General features: G+C 36.4%; 2 protein-coding genes across 2 annotated transcripts; one reads left to right on the top strand and one right to left on the bottom strand.

Annotated features, from left to right (window-relative positions):
* Positions 1 to 811: 811 nt before the first annotated feature.
* On the bottom strand, positions 812 to 11,577 carry LOC108904757 (probable histone-lysine N-methyltransferase CG1716). Its single transcript, XM_018707430.1, has 11 exons — positions 8,846 to 11,577; positions 7,233 to 7,361; positions 7,036 to 7,181; positions 6,805 to 6,958; positions 6,416 to 6,752; positions 6,112 to 6,362; positions 5,310 to 6,049; positions 3,336 to 3,923; positions 2,903 to 3,285; positions 1,220 to 1,564; positions 812 to 1,165 (listed from the first exon to the last, which is right to left on the bottom strand). Exons 1-11 carry the CDS (start codon positions 11,344 to 11,346, stop codon positions 998 to 1,000), a joined length of 5,742 nt encoding a protein of 1,913 aa, XP_018562946.1. The 5' UTR covers positions 11,347 to 11,577; the 3' UTR covers positions 812 to 997.
* Positions 11,578 to 11,726: 149 nt separating this feature from the next.
* Positions 11,727 to 13,146, top strand: LOC108904753 (39S ribosomal protein L3, mitochondrial). Its single transcript, XM_018707423.1, has 5 exons — positions 11,727 to 11,855; positions 11,915 to 12,008; positions 12,070 to 12,282; positions 12,333 to 12,622; positions 12,674 to 13,146. Exons 1-5 carry the CDS (start codon positions 11,782 to 11,784, stop codon positions 13,095 to 13,097), a joined length of 1,095 nt encoding a protein of 364 aa, XP_018562939.1. The 5' UTR covers positions 11,727 to 11,781; the 3' UTR covers positions 13,098 to 13,146.
* Positions 13,147 to 14,334: the final 1,188 nt, after the last annotated feature.

The following is a 14,334-nucleotide window of genomic DNA, read 5'->3' as shown; positions in this document are numbered from 1 at the left end:
ATGTGCGGAATTATTGTTGCATTCATAATTCCCGCAAAAAATTTTTGAGGTTGGTAAATTAAAGATATTTAGCCATTTTCTTGCAATTTTGTTGGTAATTGTTTAACTGAATCTGACATTTAAATTTTAAAAATATAACCTCTTATATGTCCATATTTTATTATTTTTGGCAAAGTTAAAGTTTAGTAAATAGTAATCAGTTGATTCTTAATTTAATATTTAATACACAAATAGTTTATGAATGAAGTATGCCGCCAAAATCAACGGTTTGGTTATATTTTTCTGAGTCGAGTAAAAATCATAAATGTAATTTCTGCTCAAAAACAATTTTTGACAATTCCAGTAGGATGGAGAAACATTTAAATAAGTGTATTGGCTGCGTGGGGAAAATTAAAAACCAGTTTATAAAAAAGTCTAAAGGTAGGTAGTAAGTAAAATATATCGACACATATGTATTCATTAGAATAAAAGTAATATTTTGCTTAGTGTACCCTCAAGCAGTGACTTGTGAAGACGTGACGTCACTCAGAGGTGCCTAATTAGATTCAAGGTCAAAAGTACTTTTCCTGACATGTCCGGATATTTCATCGACATCCGTAACATACTTTTCCGAAAAGTGCCCATCTCTACAAACTTTCAAGTGCCAACTTCAAATTTCGTCCAAAGTTCAAAGTTCATTATGTCGTTGGAAACGACTCACTTTTGTCTTTCAATGGTTACTTGATTCGTCTCATTTAATTCATTCGTTCGAAAGTTACAAGTGAAAATATCACTTCCAGGTTGTTCGATTTTCAAGACATACCACATCGAAAAAGCTAAAAACAATTTTTCGTCCAATTTATTTTACACGTCCTAAGAAATATGAAATTACAACTTCATCAACTATATACAGGAGATAATTACAAAATAAATACATGGAAAACACCCACAAAATAAAAAAGCTACTCTACACAAATGAGTTTCTTTAAAAAGTTATCACAGATCCACGTCATGAGGGTTAGTCTTTGAAGTCGGGGGAATCGTTCCGTTTCACGTACATCTCGCCGAACTTGCTCATGTATTTCTTTATGTACTCTCTCGCTTTGGACTTGACGTTATCTGTACACGTTAAGTCTTCTATCTTCTCTATGTGCTTCATCTCCTTCAGCATCACGAAATGAGTCAACTGAAAAAAAGAAAAAATTGTAATTTGCGTAAAATTAACTTTCTTCCCATGCACCTTCCGAGCCAAATGCTTGAAGTCTTCCGTGTTCGTGATCCGTCCCTCCTTGCAATCCGGTTTCCGATAAGCGTTAAGCGACCCCACCACTGTGGACGCCATGTTAGCCCTGAAGCTCTCCTTTATTTTCTTGGCCTGCTCGCTGTTGAAGTCCGGCATTTCCTTTATGCGGGACTTTAGGGCCGATCGGGTGCGTTTGTCCCGTGTCTTCTTCGTATCCACCTCTCTCAGCTGCTTCCGGGTCTGCTGCATTATGAACTCCTTCTGCCGTTTCAGCTTCTCCTTGTTCGCCTTGTACCGTTTCAGGTCTTCCTTGAACTGCTGCTTATCCTCCTCGCTTCTCGGCTACAAAAGGAAATTTAAACGATTCACAAAAATTAAGCAACTAAACAAAGTGAACTGCTTGTAAATTTGATGTAAATGCGTAGCTAATATAAAGGCACCGGCTAATTGCTTTAGCAAAAAATTTAGCAATTTTTTTTATTATGTTCGCAAACCTTTAGTTATAGTTAATGCAACTGACTGTAGCTAGCTAAATGCAATAGCAAGTGGCTTAGCATGAATTCTAACAATTAAGTTCATGCAATTTACTCAAGTAATCTTGCAAGCACTTGCTTAAATAAATTTGAAGCACATGTGTAGCTTTTGTTATCGCAACAAGTTGCTTTAACAAAAACTCTTGACAATTTGCTTGCTAGTGTCTACAAACCTTAAAAAATATGCAATTCAATCAAGTCATCTCGCAAGGATTTAAACTTGCTAAGAGTCAATGCAGTGCAGCACTTGCTAAAGTACATTTGCTTGCTAATGCTTTAGCAAGAACTGACCATTTGCTTGTCAGTGTCCACATCTGTAAGGTTGGAAGATAAACATGCAAATCTCCGAGTAGTCTTGCAAACGCTTGCTAGAGTAAATTAGCTACAAATATGTGTTTTTTTATGAATGCAACAGTAAGAACCCACAGAATTTGCTTGCTAGTCTTCCCGAATCCTTAGCTGGAATGTAAACATCAATACAACCACAGCAAATTTGCAAACACTTGCTAATGCAACTTGCTAAATTAAATTTGTTTGCTAATGCAAATTCAACAGCAAGTTGCTTTAGCAAGAATTCAAAGAATTTGCTTGTTAGTGTTCCCGAATCCTTAGCTGGAATATAAACATTAATACAATCACAGCAAATTTACAAACACTTGCTAATGCAACTTGCTAAAGTAAATTTGTTTGCTAATGCAAATTCAACAGCAAGTTGATTTAGCAAGAACTCAAAGAATTTCTTGTTAGTGTTCCTGAATCCTTAGCTGAAATATAAACATTAATACAATCACAGCAAATTTGCAAACACTTGCTAATGCAACTTGTTAAATTAAATTTGTTTGCTAATGCAAATTCAACAGCAAGTTGATTTAGCAAGAACCCAAAGAATTTGCTTGTTAGTGCCCCTGAATCCTTAGCTGGAATATAAAAATTAATACAATCACAGCAAATTTGCAAACACTTGCTAATGCAACTTGCTAAAGTAAATTTGCATGGAATGCACAGCTAATTTGCTTGCTAATGATCACAAACCTCAAAACAAACGAATAATAATCTTACAACTGTGCATTATTCGTTAAACTATTTCATGTAACAAATTTAAAACTTTCGCAAAAAAAATGGGACTAGTAATACTCAAATCACTCACGCTAATCATTATCTCCTCGCACAACCCTATCCTGCGCTTCTTTTTCGGCGGATTATCGTCCTTCAACAGATTGAACTGCTCCTTGAGCCTTATATCTATGGAAGGCCTCTCCGTGTCATCGTCGAGGAATGAAGCGGCCACATCTACGTCGTTCTCCATCTCGTCCTCCGAATTTTTATCGTCCGGACTAGGAGTTGGTATCTCTTCCGTTTTCACGTGTTCGGGGATGACGGATTTTACGGTCAACTTGGCGGATTTCTCCATTTGCTTCCTTACTTCCAAGAGGAGACGGGTGTCGTCGATATCGTCATCGCTGTCCGAGTTCTCCGAACTGGTGTCCGAGCTGATGCTGCTTGTATCGGAGCTCGTCTCGGATTCCGAGGCTGGAAAGGGAAATATGTCCAACGGGAAACGAAATATAGATACGACTTACATTCCATGGCCTCGTCGACGGGTTCGATGAAGGGTGGCGGCTCCCACTGGCTTTTCCGCATCTTGACGTGGTAGTAATACGGTCTCCCGTACTTGTCTTTGGCACACTTCCACTTGGGCGGTAGTTTCGCGGGTGGGGGGATGGGGCCCATGAATTTAACCTGCAAGGGATCTTCTTCCTTCACCTGCTCCGGATACTGCGGCAGTGGGGGTTGAGCTGGTATACTCGTAGGAAGTGGATGGGTGGGTATATTCTGCGGCAGAGCCCCGGGGATGCCCTGCATGGAGGTTATCTGCGCGACGCTATTCACCACTTGCTGCTGAATGTGCATCTGGGGCACGTTACTCGGCTGCGACGGTTGTACCTGAGCAGTGATAGCCATGCTGGTGGGGAGTTGGGCGATTGCCCCGTTTAATGAAGTGGCGATGGAAATTTGCTGGGAGTACGGAAAGTTGGAGACTGTTTTCGCGGCCTGTAACTGCGGTGGGGGCATGGTTAAGTTGGCCATGGCACCCATGCTGGCGGTGGGGGCCTGGGCGGTGAACATCATTTGGTTTTGAGCGGGTAACGGGTAATTCTGCCACTGACCTATATGGAAAGTTTCAATATAAATGTTTTAAGTAATTACGTATTTTAAGGCTTTGACAAAATTTTTTTGAGGGAAAAATTTAATTTACCTAATGTTCAGAATTATATTTTTCTCAATTATTTGGAACAAAAAATTATATTTTTCTGACTCAAAAGTCGGATTTTTGTCAGAGAACTCGAGAATTATGTTTTTCAGACTTAATAGTTGGATTTTTCTTACTTAAAACTTGGAATTATATTTTTCTGATTTAATAAATTGGTTTATTTGTCAGAGAACTCGGTTATTATGTTTTTCTGACTTAATAAGTCGGATTTTCTTACTTAGAACTCGGAATTATATTTTTCTGACTTAATAAGTCGGATTTTTCTCAATAAAACCACAAAATTGTATTTTCCCATTTTAGAACTTAGATTTTTCTTATTTACAATTCTGAATTATATTTTTCTGACTTAATAAGTCGGATTTATGTCGTAGAGCTCGGGAATTATGTTTCAGATTTTCGTCAGAGAATTCAGGAATTCCCATAATTATGTCTTTCAGTAATAAGTTGGACTTTTCTTACTTAGACCTCGGAATAATATTTTTCTGACTTAATAAGTTGGATTTTTGTCAGAGAACTCGGGAATTATGTTTTTCAGACTTAATAAGTCGGATTTTTCTTACTTAAAACTCGGAATTACATTTTTTTGACTTAATAAGTCGGATTTTTTGTCAGAGAACTCGGTTATTATGTTTTCTGACTTAATACGTCGGATTTTCTTACTTAGAACTCGGAATTATATTTTTCTGATTTAATAATTCAGATTTTTCTCAATAAAACCACAAAATTGTATTTTCCCATTTTAGAACTTAGATTTTTCTTATTTACAATTCTGAATTATATTTTTGAGGCTTAATAAGTCGGATTTTCTTACTTAGAACTCGGAATTATATTTTTCTGACTTAATAAGTCGGATTTTTTGTCAGAGAACTCGGTTATTATGTTTTTCTGACTTAATACCTCGGATTTTCTTACTTAGAACTCGGAATTATATTTTTCTGATTTAATAATTCGGATTTTTCTCACTAAAACCACAAAATTGTATTTTCCTGCTTTAAAACTTAGATTTTTCTTATTTACAATTCGGAATTATATTTTTCTAACTTACAAGTCAAATTTTTATGCCTGAAATTACAATATTCCTAATTGTAGCTCAAAAATTTTGACTTATAAGTTGGATTGTTTTTTACCTAATGCTCATATTCACATTTTTCTCACTTGTAAGTTAAATTTTTCTTAGTTGGAACTCGGAATTATATTTTTCCCATATATCCCACTTGTAAATCGGAAATTTTAATTAATAAGCTGGAAAAACGAGAAATATATTTGTTGGCCCTTATCTCACCTATTTGGGGATTCCAAATGCACTGGTACCCTCTACTGGGGTCAAAAGGTGCCGTAAACCTGGGATCCGTCCCTATCAACATGCAATTCAGCTCGTGCTGCCTCCACATCTCCCTTTGCTTCAACCTGCGTTCCTCCTCCTTCAATTCGTGCTGGAGAGCAAACAACTTCCTCCGTTCGATCTTGCTCAGTCTTATAAATTCGGCGCTCGGCTTCTCCTCCGACTTGGACCCTTTCCTGAAGATTTCCCTCTCCGTTTTATACCTGGACAGGTGGCGGTACCTGTCGCTCTTTCGCCCGCTGTCCGGTTCGTTGCCGTAGCCGCCCTGCATGAATTTCTTGTTCGCCTCCCTCTCGTGCTCCTTCATCTGCTCGATCCTCTCCTTCTTCGGGATCCGGAACACCTCCTTTAAGTTGGCCCAGCCCTCCAGGAGTTTCGACGCCAAGAACCGGATTTCCTCCTCTTGGTCTTCTATGCTACGGTCTGATTTTTCCTCTTCTTTCTTCGGTTCGACATCCATTTTCCTCGGATCTTTAACCTTGTCTTTGTTCGTTTCTTCCAAGGGAGGGCGAGGTTGAGGGACGTCTTGTTCGGTCTTGGGCGAGTTGCTGTCGGAGTCTTGGGGCGAACCGAGGTCTTTGTCTGTGGCCCACTTTTCTACCGTCGGTAACACTTTACTGTCTTGTAGCATTGTTTTGTTGGGAATCGGGAGGACGGCCAACGTCTGAAGCATTTCAAGCCTGGAAAAAAAAATTATTTGACATTATTAAAATGTTTTTTTCAATTATATCGATTCTCTCACCTCAGGGATTCGTATTTTTTATCGTTGTGCACCAAATGCTGAGCATCTATCATATAGCCGTGCATCAATCTCAATCCATGATAATCCAAGAACAATCTTCTGCACGGCAGCTCGCCTCTCCTCAAAATCCGCAACAGTTTCGTCCTCTGAGGCGGTTCTTTCGCCCTCACCATTAGTCGACTCAGCTTTAATGTGTGAGCTTGATTTTTCAGCCCAGTCGTAATCAGCATTTCTATTTCCTCGTCCAATTGCTAAAAAACAACAAAATTTAACGTCACAAAGTATCGAATTATTTCTAGCTTACATCCAACTCTTCAAACAGGTCTTTCCTCGGTTTTTTACGTGGCGATTTCCTCTTGGGAGTAACCGTAACGGTTACTGGTTCAGTTTCAACCTTTTCAACTTTAATATCCGTAGGTACGCCTTCCTCCACAACTTCCATCTTCGTGTCATCCTCGATCGTCTTCATTTCAACCGCTTCCGGTGTGGGAACCTCTGCTTTAGCAACGGCTACTGTTTCTTCGGCTTCCTCTTCCTCCTCCTCTTCTTCTTCGTCCTCGTCTTCGGAGTCTTCGTCGGGTTGTTCGCCAAGCCAGCCCCGGCATATCGCCGCCTCGCAATAGCACTTCTGGGCCTCCTTTCTAAAAGGAGAACGTTAATTTCGTGAAGTTATGGAAGAATCTTATAATTCACCCGTATCTTTGAAATCTGTAATCGAACGTAATCTCTTCGCCGGCCAATATCGTCCTGGTGCTGAAAAAACCTATTCTCAGCTCTCCGTTCACCGTCCATTTCTGAGTCTCAGCGTTCGGGTCACAGGAATGATTAATAAATCTGGAAATGTTTCCTAAAAACGAATAATGTGATATTTTTGTAGTTTTATTGATCAACAAATGTTTGCTGTTCATTATGGTTCATCGATACCTTTCATTGTTGCGTCGATGATGGCATCGGCTCTTAAAGACATGAAATAATAATGGATATTCTTATCCTCAGAATAAACTTCCGCCCTTTTATCAAATTCGTCACAATTTAAGACTTCTCCGACATATTCCAATATGAATTCACCGCTGTAAATTGGGTATTAGGGTTTTTTAAATCGTTTAAAGTAAGACACTTACTATGGTATGTTTGCGGCTGCTCTCAAACCAAGTCCTTTCTTATCCGCGTTGAAAACTTCCACTGGGGCGAATTGGCCCTTTTGAAACCGTTTATTTGTACACCTGTCTCCGACTTGACACAAATTACCGCTAAAATCAAAAAATGTTAAAAATTGCTTATTTAACAAAAAGGTATATTCAAATTTGCAAAAATTTTGACCTTTTGAAACCGTTTATTTATACACTTGTCTCTGAAATGGCACAAATTACTGCTACAATTTAATAAATGTAAAAACTTTGAAACCATTTATTTGCACATCCTTAACACGAATTCCTGACAAATCAAATGATGTTTGTGTCCTATAAACAAAGATTCATAAAAATTAACAAAAAAAAAAGATATTCAACTTGGCCCTTTGGAACCGTTTATTTGCACTTGACACAAATTACCGCTAAAATTAAAAAATGTTAAAAATTGCAAATTCAACAAAAAAATAAATTCAAATTTGCAAAAATTTGGCCTTTTTGAAACCGTTTATGACACAAATTACTCCTACAATTTAAAAAATACAAAAACTTGCTCAATTAACAAAAAAAATTATTCAAATTGGTTACTTTAAAACCGTTTATTTGCACATTTGTTCTTTAACACAAATTACCGCTAAAAATAAAAAATATAAAGGAGTTTTATGAATGCAAAGCATTTGCAAGAATTTAATATAAAAATCAAATGACATGTTGTGCCCTATACGCAGATTCATAAAAATTAACAAAAAAAAGCATTCAAATAGGCCCTCTGCAACCGTTTATTTGCACTTGACATAAATTTCCGCTAAAATAAAAAAATTTTAAAAATTGCTTATTTAACAAAAAAAATTTTGCCCTTTTGAAACTGTTTATTTATACACTTGTCTCTGAACTGACATAAATTACTGCTACAATTTAATAAATGTAAAAATTTGCTCAATTAACAAAAAAATGTATTCAAATTGGCCACTTTGAAACTGTTTATTTGCACATTTGTTTTTTAACACAAATTACCACTAAAAATAAAAAATATAAAGGAGTTTTATGAATGCAAAGCATTTGCAAGAATTCAATATAAAAATCAAATGATGTGTTGTGTCCGATAACCAAAGAATCATAAAAATTAACAAAATAAAAGGTATTCAAACTGGCCCTTTGAAACCGTTTACTTATTTACACTTGACACAAATTACCGCTAAAATTAAAAAATGTTAAAAATTGCTTATTTAACAAAAATATATATTCCAATTTGCAAAAATGTTGCCCTTTTGAAACCGTTTATTTATACACTTCTCTGAACTGACATAAGTTACAGCTACAATTTAATAAATGTAAAAATTTGCTCAATTAAAAAAATATATTCAAATTGGGCATTTTGAAACCATTTATTTGTACTTGACCAAATTACCGCCTCGATTACCACTAAAATTTAAAAATGTTAAAAATTGCTTATTTAACAAAAAAATATATTCAAATTTGCAAAAATTTCGCTCTTTTGAAACCGTTTGTCTGTGACAAAGCATTTGCAAGTGTTCAATATAAAACTAAAATAAAGAATGGTGCTACATAAAAAAAAACAAAAATTAACAAAAAAAAAATGTACGAACCATTCTATCAGCAGCAACCTATTCAGGCAATCTTCCCCGCAACCGTACTCGTTGGACTCAATCTCCTCAGTTGTCAGAAAGCAATCGCAAGTCATCTTCTTCGCCTCTTTGCAAGTCATCCTGTCGGTTTTGTACATGTTCTCCTTCAAGTGTACGAATTGCTTGAGCCTTGCCGTTACCACAGGATCTCTAACGGGTAATTTAGGTTTTTCGTCAACTTCCATCCTGGTTACTTCGGACAACTGATTATCACCTTTTGTTACTGAGTCAGTTGTATTTTGTGAATCGCACAAATTTTCAGTGGACTTTGCCCACCTAGTTTTTCTATCTTTCAATACGACTTTGGGAGATGCCGATGGTGTACTCTTCTCTGACTCTGTATGAGTGGAATTGCTATCGGAAACGTCGGATTCGTTGAGTATTGGCTCGGATTTCGATCTTACCAAACCGTGGCCTGTCGTTTTCTTTTTCAAGACACTTATGGATTTTATTCTGCTAGAACGACGAACTTCAGTATCCTCGGAGTCTGTGTTATCAGATTTCGAGGATCTTTTTAGTTGATCGCTATCGTTTTTCGTGATTTTCTTACCGGCATCTTTTTTGTCAGCCTTTCCCCCCTCCTTCTTCTCAACTTTCTCCTTTACTTTTTTAACAAGCTGGGGAGGAGTAGATTTCTTTCTATTCCTCGCTTCTTTCAAGGATTTTGGCTCCCTAGATTTGTTATCTTTGGTTTTAGTAATTTTTTTTTCTTTAGATTTGGCATTTTTAATTGATTTTGTCTCCGACAGTTCCTCGACTTCTTTCGGTGTTGTTTTAGTATCGATAGTTCTAGTTCTACGAGTTTTGGGTCTCTCGGTTAATAAATCTAAACTGTCCGATAGTTTCTTCAAACATTCATCTTCGTCTTCCTGTTTAATTTGACCTTTTGAATACCCACGACTGGCTTTTACACCAATTACTTCCTCGATGTCTTCCTTCAGAGAATAATTCAAATCGACGGTAGATTTATTAAACATTTCTGTCAGTTCCTCGCTCGTATCTTCTTCTTTTATAATTTCGTCTACCAAATGCATCTGAGCAACTTTATTTTCTATGGTATCTTCACTTGTATCTTCTGCAACATCCATCGCTTCAACAGTTTCCTTACTTGAAGCCGTATCTTCAATTGCAACATCACCTTCACCCTTAACAGTGTCGTGTTCTTCTAAGAATGATTTTTCTGTAGGAACACTTTTTAATTTATTGTCTCCTTCAAAACTGTCAGAGTTGTTGGCTGATCTTCTCTTATATTCTTCCGAAGTTGCTACGTTTATCCCAGTCTCTACTAGAGCTTCACTTTCAACGTTTTCTTCGAATATCGAACCTACAGAATCTGCATTCTCATTGCTGGAACTTGACTGTTCTACTTCATATTCTAAGATCGGTATGTCTTCCTCCTTAACCGTCTTATTACTTTCTATTTCTTTGGTAAAAAAACTTCGCACCTCTGCATCATTAGAATCGGTGGTAGAAACAGATTGACTGGTCTCTTCCACAATATAATTATCCGCTATAATTTCTTTGTTTCCCCTTGCCAACTTTTCCGAAGTTGGCAAGATGGTAGCAATAAATTCACTTTTATTTGTTTCTTGTAATGGCGGAAATTCTTGTTGAGTGATTTCAAAAACGGTTGCTGGACTGTCTTCAGCGGAATCCATTAAAACGAATTGATCGTTGTCTGTAATAACTTCCTCAGTCACACATTCGACGATATTTTCCTCGTCGAATGCAACAATTTCTTCTACGTGCTCTTCTATAGGAAGAGATTCGTTTTCTTCTATAATGTACGCCTGAATTACTTCAGCTTCTGAGTTGTCTGGTTTGGACATTTCTTCTATTTTAATTTCCACTTCTTTTTGAATACTTTCTTGTTCCTCAACAGATATTTGATACTGATTTGGAGAAATTTCCGTTACACTTTCTGCAATAATTTCAGGTTGACGTTGAATCAAAGACACCAAATCGGAAATAGTACCTTCACTTTCATCGCTATTAACAGTTTCTTGAACATTTTCTGTTCCAGGCTCTGACTCTGAAGATTCTTTTTTGTCATCCTGACTTTCGTCGTCAGTCCAATCTTCCAAAATTTGCAATAAAGCTTCATTACTCTTTACTTTCGATTTAATGTTTAATGTAGATTCTCTTTGAGGCTTGGAAAATTTACTGTTGTCATTTTTTAGGAGAGGTGACTGTTTTAGAGACGTTTGAATGGACGGTTCTAAGATTCTATTAAGCATTTTATTATAAGTTTGCTTAATTTTTTCTGAAAGGCTTTCGACCGCTGAAAGTTCACTATTTCCTTTTGGAGTGCCATCACTAGGAGCTTTAAAAGTATGTTTAACTGGAGTTCTACTCGATTTTGGAATTTCTATGTTCACGACACTTTGCCTCCGGGTTGATCTGGTAGATACTGTTCCTACCACAATTGGGCTTACAGTCGATTTTTTCTTTTTCGGTGGCATTTTGGACTCTATCAGTGGGTTATCAATGTTGGATAAGTGATATGATTATTCAATCTTCTAAATGAGGCTGGCTCAAAGTCAACCTTGCATTAATTATATGTTAAAAGGTAAATTTCTAATGCCCTTTTTACAGATGAAGATGGCTATTACAGTAAAATAGCATTTTATCGAATTTATACTTATAAATATTTTGATATATTTATTTTAGTGATGTTTGATGTGCAAGACCATTTTATTGCTATTGGTACTACTTTCGCATGCAGGGTTGGTATTAAAATTAAAAATATTATTTTAAACACAGGCATTTAATTGTTTTCATATTGGCAAAACTGCTTAGGATGACCAACAACCAACAACACAATAAAGAAAAAAGTTTCGATTATAAAATAAACATCAGAATTATATCAGAAAGTTAGGTTAAAGGTTAAGAATAAAATGGCAATTTCTATATCAAATATATTTAATAAATCTTGCTTTAGATGTTTAGAACAAAAATTTCTAGCATTAAGGTACAGTGCTTCAATTAACTGTCAATATTTGTTGCCATATCGTATTTTATTTTTTTTAGTATAACTTGTACTGTTCCTCAAATTAGAGAAAAACATCTAAACCCTCCTCCAAGGCTCAGAAATCCTACATGGTTGACAAAGAAGGACAAGTCAGTAAGTACAAAAGGCAAAGCATTGATAAACTGAAAAGAAAACGATTTTCTATTTATTTTAGAAATCCGATGAACAAATAACACCTGAAAATAAAGAGTTTGTGAAAGAAGTTGTAAACGATGTGTACAGCAAACAACTACCACATCAAAAAGACTTAATCACCAATATAGAATGGACACCTAAGTTGCAGCGAACCGGCGTTATTGCAAGAAAAATCGGCGTGTATCCTTTATGGCTTAAGGATGGGAAAAAGATCAGTACCACGCTGTTACAGGTACGAAATATTATTTATCTGTAATAGTTTGCATAAATAGAAGTTTATAGGTGTTGGATAACCACGTCATCCGCTACTATACTCCGGGAGAATATGATCCTCCGAGAAAAAGGGTAGAGAAAGTATATAACCCAAAGGGCTGCCTTCTTGTGGGTGCCGAAGAAGCAGACCCTACACACTTCACCCGAGAATACTGTGGACTGTTTAAGGACTCCGGCGTGATGCCGAAGAAATTCCTGGGAAGGTTTTTTGTGAGTCCCGATGCAATTTTACCGTTAGGAACACATATACATGCCTTGCATTTCCAAGTCGGCAATTACGTTGATGTTCGAGGGAAAACGTAAGTAAATTCAAACTGAAATCACAAAAAATTAATTCAATTTAATTGCAGAATGGATCGGGGTTTCCAGGGGGTGATGAAGCGCCACGGTTTCAAAGGCATGCCGGCATCGCACGGTGTCACAAAGACCCACCGTCGTGGTGGAAACATCGGGGGAGGCGGGGAGAAGGGACGGGTGTGGCCTGGTACAAAAATGCCGGGGCACATGGGCAACAGGTACCGCGTTGCCAAAGGTCTGAAAATATTTAGGATAAACACCAAGTACAACGTTCTCTGGGTGTCGGGTCAAGCCATTCCGGGAGAGACGAATTCGATCGTGTACGTTTTCGATACGAAGCTGCCTTTGAGGAAACCCAGCAACCCGGTCCCTTTCCCCACATTCCTCGCGGAGGTGGATGCGAGTACTCCTGAGGACATTTTCGATGAAAGCGTTCATAATTTCGCAGATCCCACGATATTTTACGAGGAAAATTAGTGTTTGTTTGTTAATAGTTATTTAAAAAATAATAAAAGTTTATAAAAACCTGAATGTGTATTGCTTAGAATGAAAATCATAACAAGTTAGAGAATCAGCTCGATTACTACAACTAGTTATATACAGTGTGTCTGGTTTTTCGTGCAATACAAATATCAATTCTCTATTGCCACGAAAACATGGCCTGCCAAGATTTTTTATATGTGCACATTTTTCAGAAGAAAATGTTGCGGATATACCCTACTAACCAGATGTTTTTTGCAATTTATGTACTGGGTGTTTCATTAAACTGACACAGGTGGACTAGGTTTTTCATTTTGTTCATTTTTTTTAAATCTTCTGAAGCAAAGTTGTATATTTACTGACCAGTCATTTTTTTTTTTTTTGAAAATCCATATAGGTACTAGATATTCCACAGAATTGACCCAGGTCCAAATTACGGGCAATTTTTTTTCTTTTCACTTTTAACTTTGTCTTTATTTACTAACATCTTTTAATTAAAATTTATATAATTATTAACCTGATGTCTTTTTGAATCTTTATACTGGATGTTCCACAATACTGATGCAGATAAAAATTACGAATAGAACAAAACTCCTTATTGTTTTTTCCATTTTCATATTTTGTACTGAAGTCTGCAATATTTTTATGAAAAATCTTATACCCTACCAACCAGGTGTTTTTTGCAATTTATGTACAGGATGTTTCCTAAAATTTACGCAGGTGGACTAAATTTTTCCTTATTCATTTTTTAAATTTTTTCTTTAAATCTTTTGAAATCGCTTTTTTATAAATTCATATACTAGATGTTCTGTAGAATTAAGGGCAGTTTTGTTTCTTTTCACTTTTAGCTTTGTCTTTATTTACTACAGTCTTTTAATGAAAATTTGTATATTTATCAAGCAGATCGATGTCTTAACTTATTTTTTTACCATTTCTGCCTTACCTACGTAGTTTTTGGTTGAAAAATTTTATATTTACTAACCAGATGCCTTTTTGGAAGTTTGGAAGAAACTGTTCTTATTCTTTTCTCGAGCGGGGCCGACTCTTTTTTGAAAAACATTCTCATCATACTTTTATATACAGGGTGTTTAAAAATCAAAGTACAGGGTGTTTCAAAAAATGTTATATCTACTAACCAGCGGGGAAAGCAGATGAGGCTGTGCAACATTTTAAAATTTCGAAAATTGTTTTTAAACATTTTTTTCAAAAAATTGTTTTGGGAAAACTATCGAAC

This window comes from Anoplophora glabripennis, unplaced genomic scaffold (assembly GCF_000390285.2).
Source record: "Anoplophora glabripennis isolate ALB-LARVAE unplaced genomic scaffold, Agla_2.0 scaffold171, whole genome shotgun sequence".
Classification (NCBI taxonomy): Eukaryota; Metazoa; Arthropoda; class Insecta; order Coleoptera; family Cerambycidae; genus Anoplophora; species Anoplophora glabripennis.
Note: the sequence above shows the minus strand (reverse complement) of the source record. Positions and strands in the feature narration are given on the sequence as shown.

Coding starts and splice junctions, on each gene's coding strand:
- LOC108904757 (XM_018707430.1), bottom strand. CDS start 11,346: ATGCCACCGAAAAAGAAAAAATCGACTGTAAGCCCAATTGTGGTAGGA. Junction 7,362..8,845: donor AGGTTGCTGCTGATAGAATG/GTTCGTACATTT, acceptor TTTTGATTTTAG/CGGTAATTTGTGTCAAGTCG. Junction 1,166..1,219: donor TCAAGCATTTGGCTCGGAAG/GTGCATGGGAAG, acceptor TCTTTTTTTCAG/TTGACTCATTTCGTGATGCT.
- LOC108904753 (XM_018707423.1), top strand. CDS start 11,782: ATGGCAATTTCTATATCAAATATATTTAATAAATCTTGCTTTAGATGT. Junction 12,009..12,069: donor TGACAAAGAAGGACAAGTCA/GTAAGTACAAAA, acceptor TATTTATTTTAG/AAATCCGATGAACAAATAAC. Junction 12,283..12,332: donor TCAGTACCACGCTGTTACAG/GTACGAAATATT, acceptor AGAAGTTTATAG/GTGTTGGATAACCACGTCAT.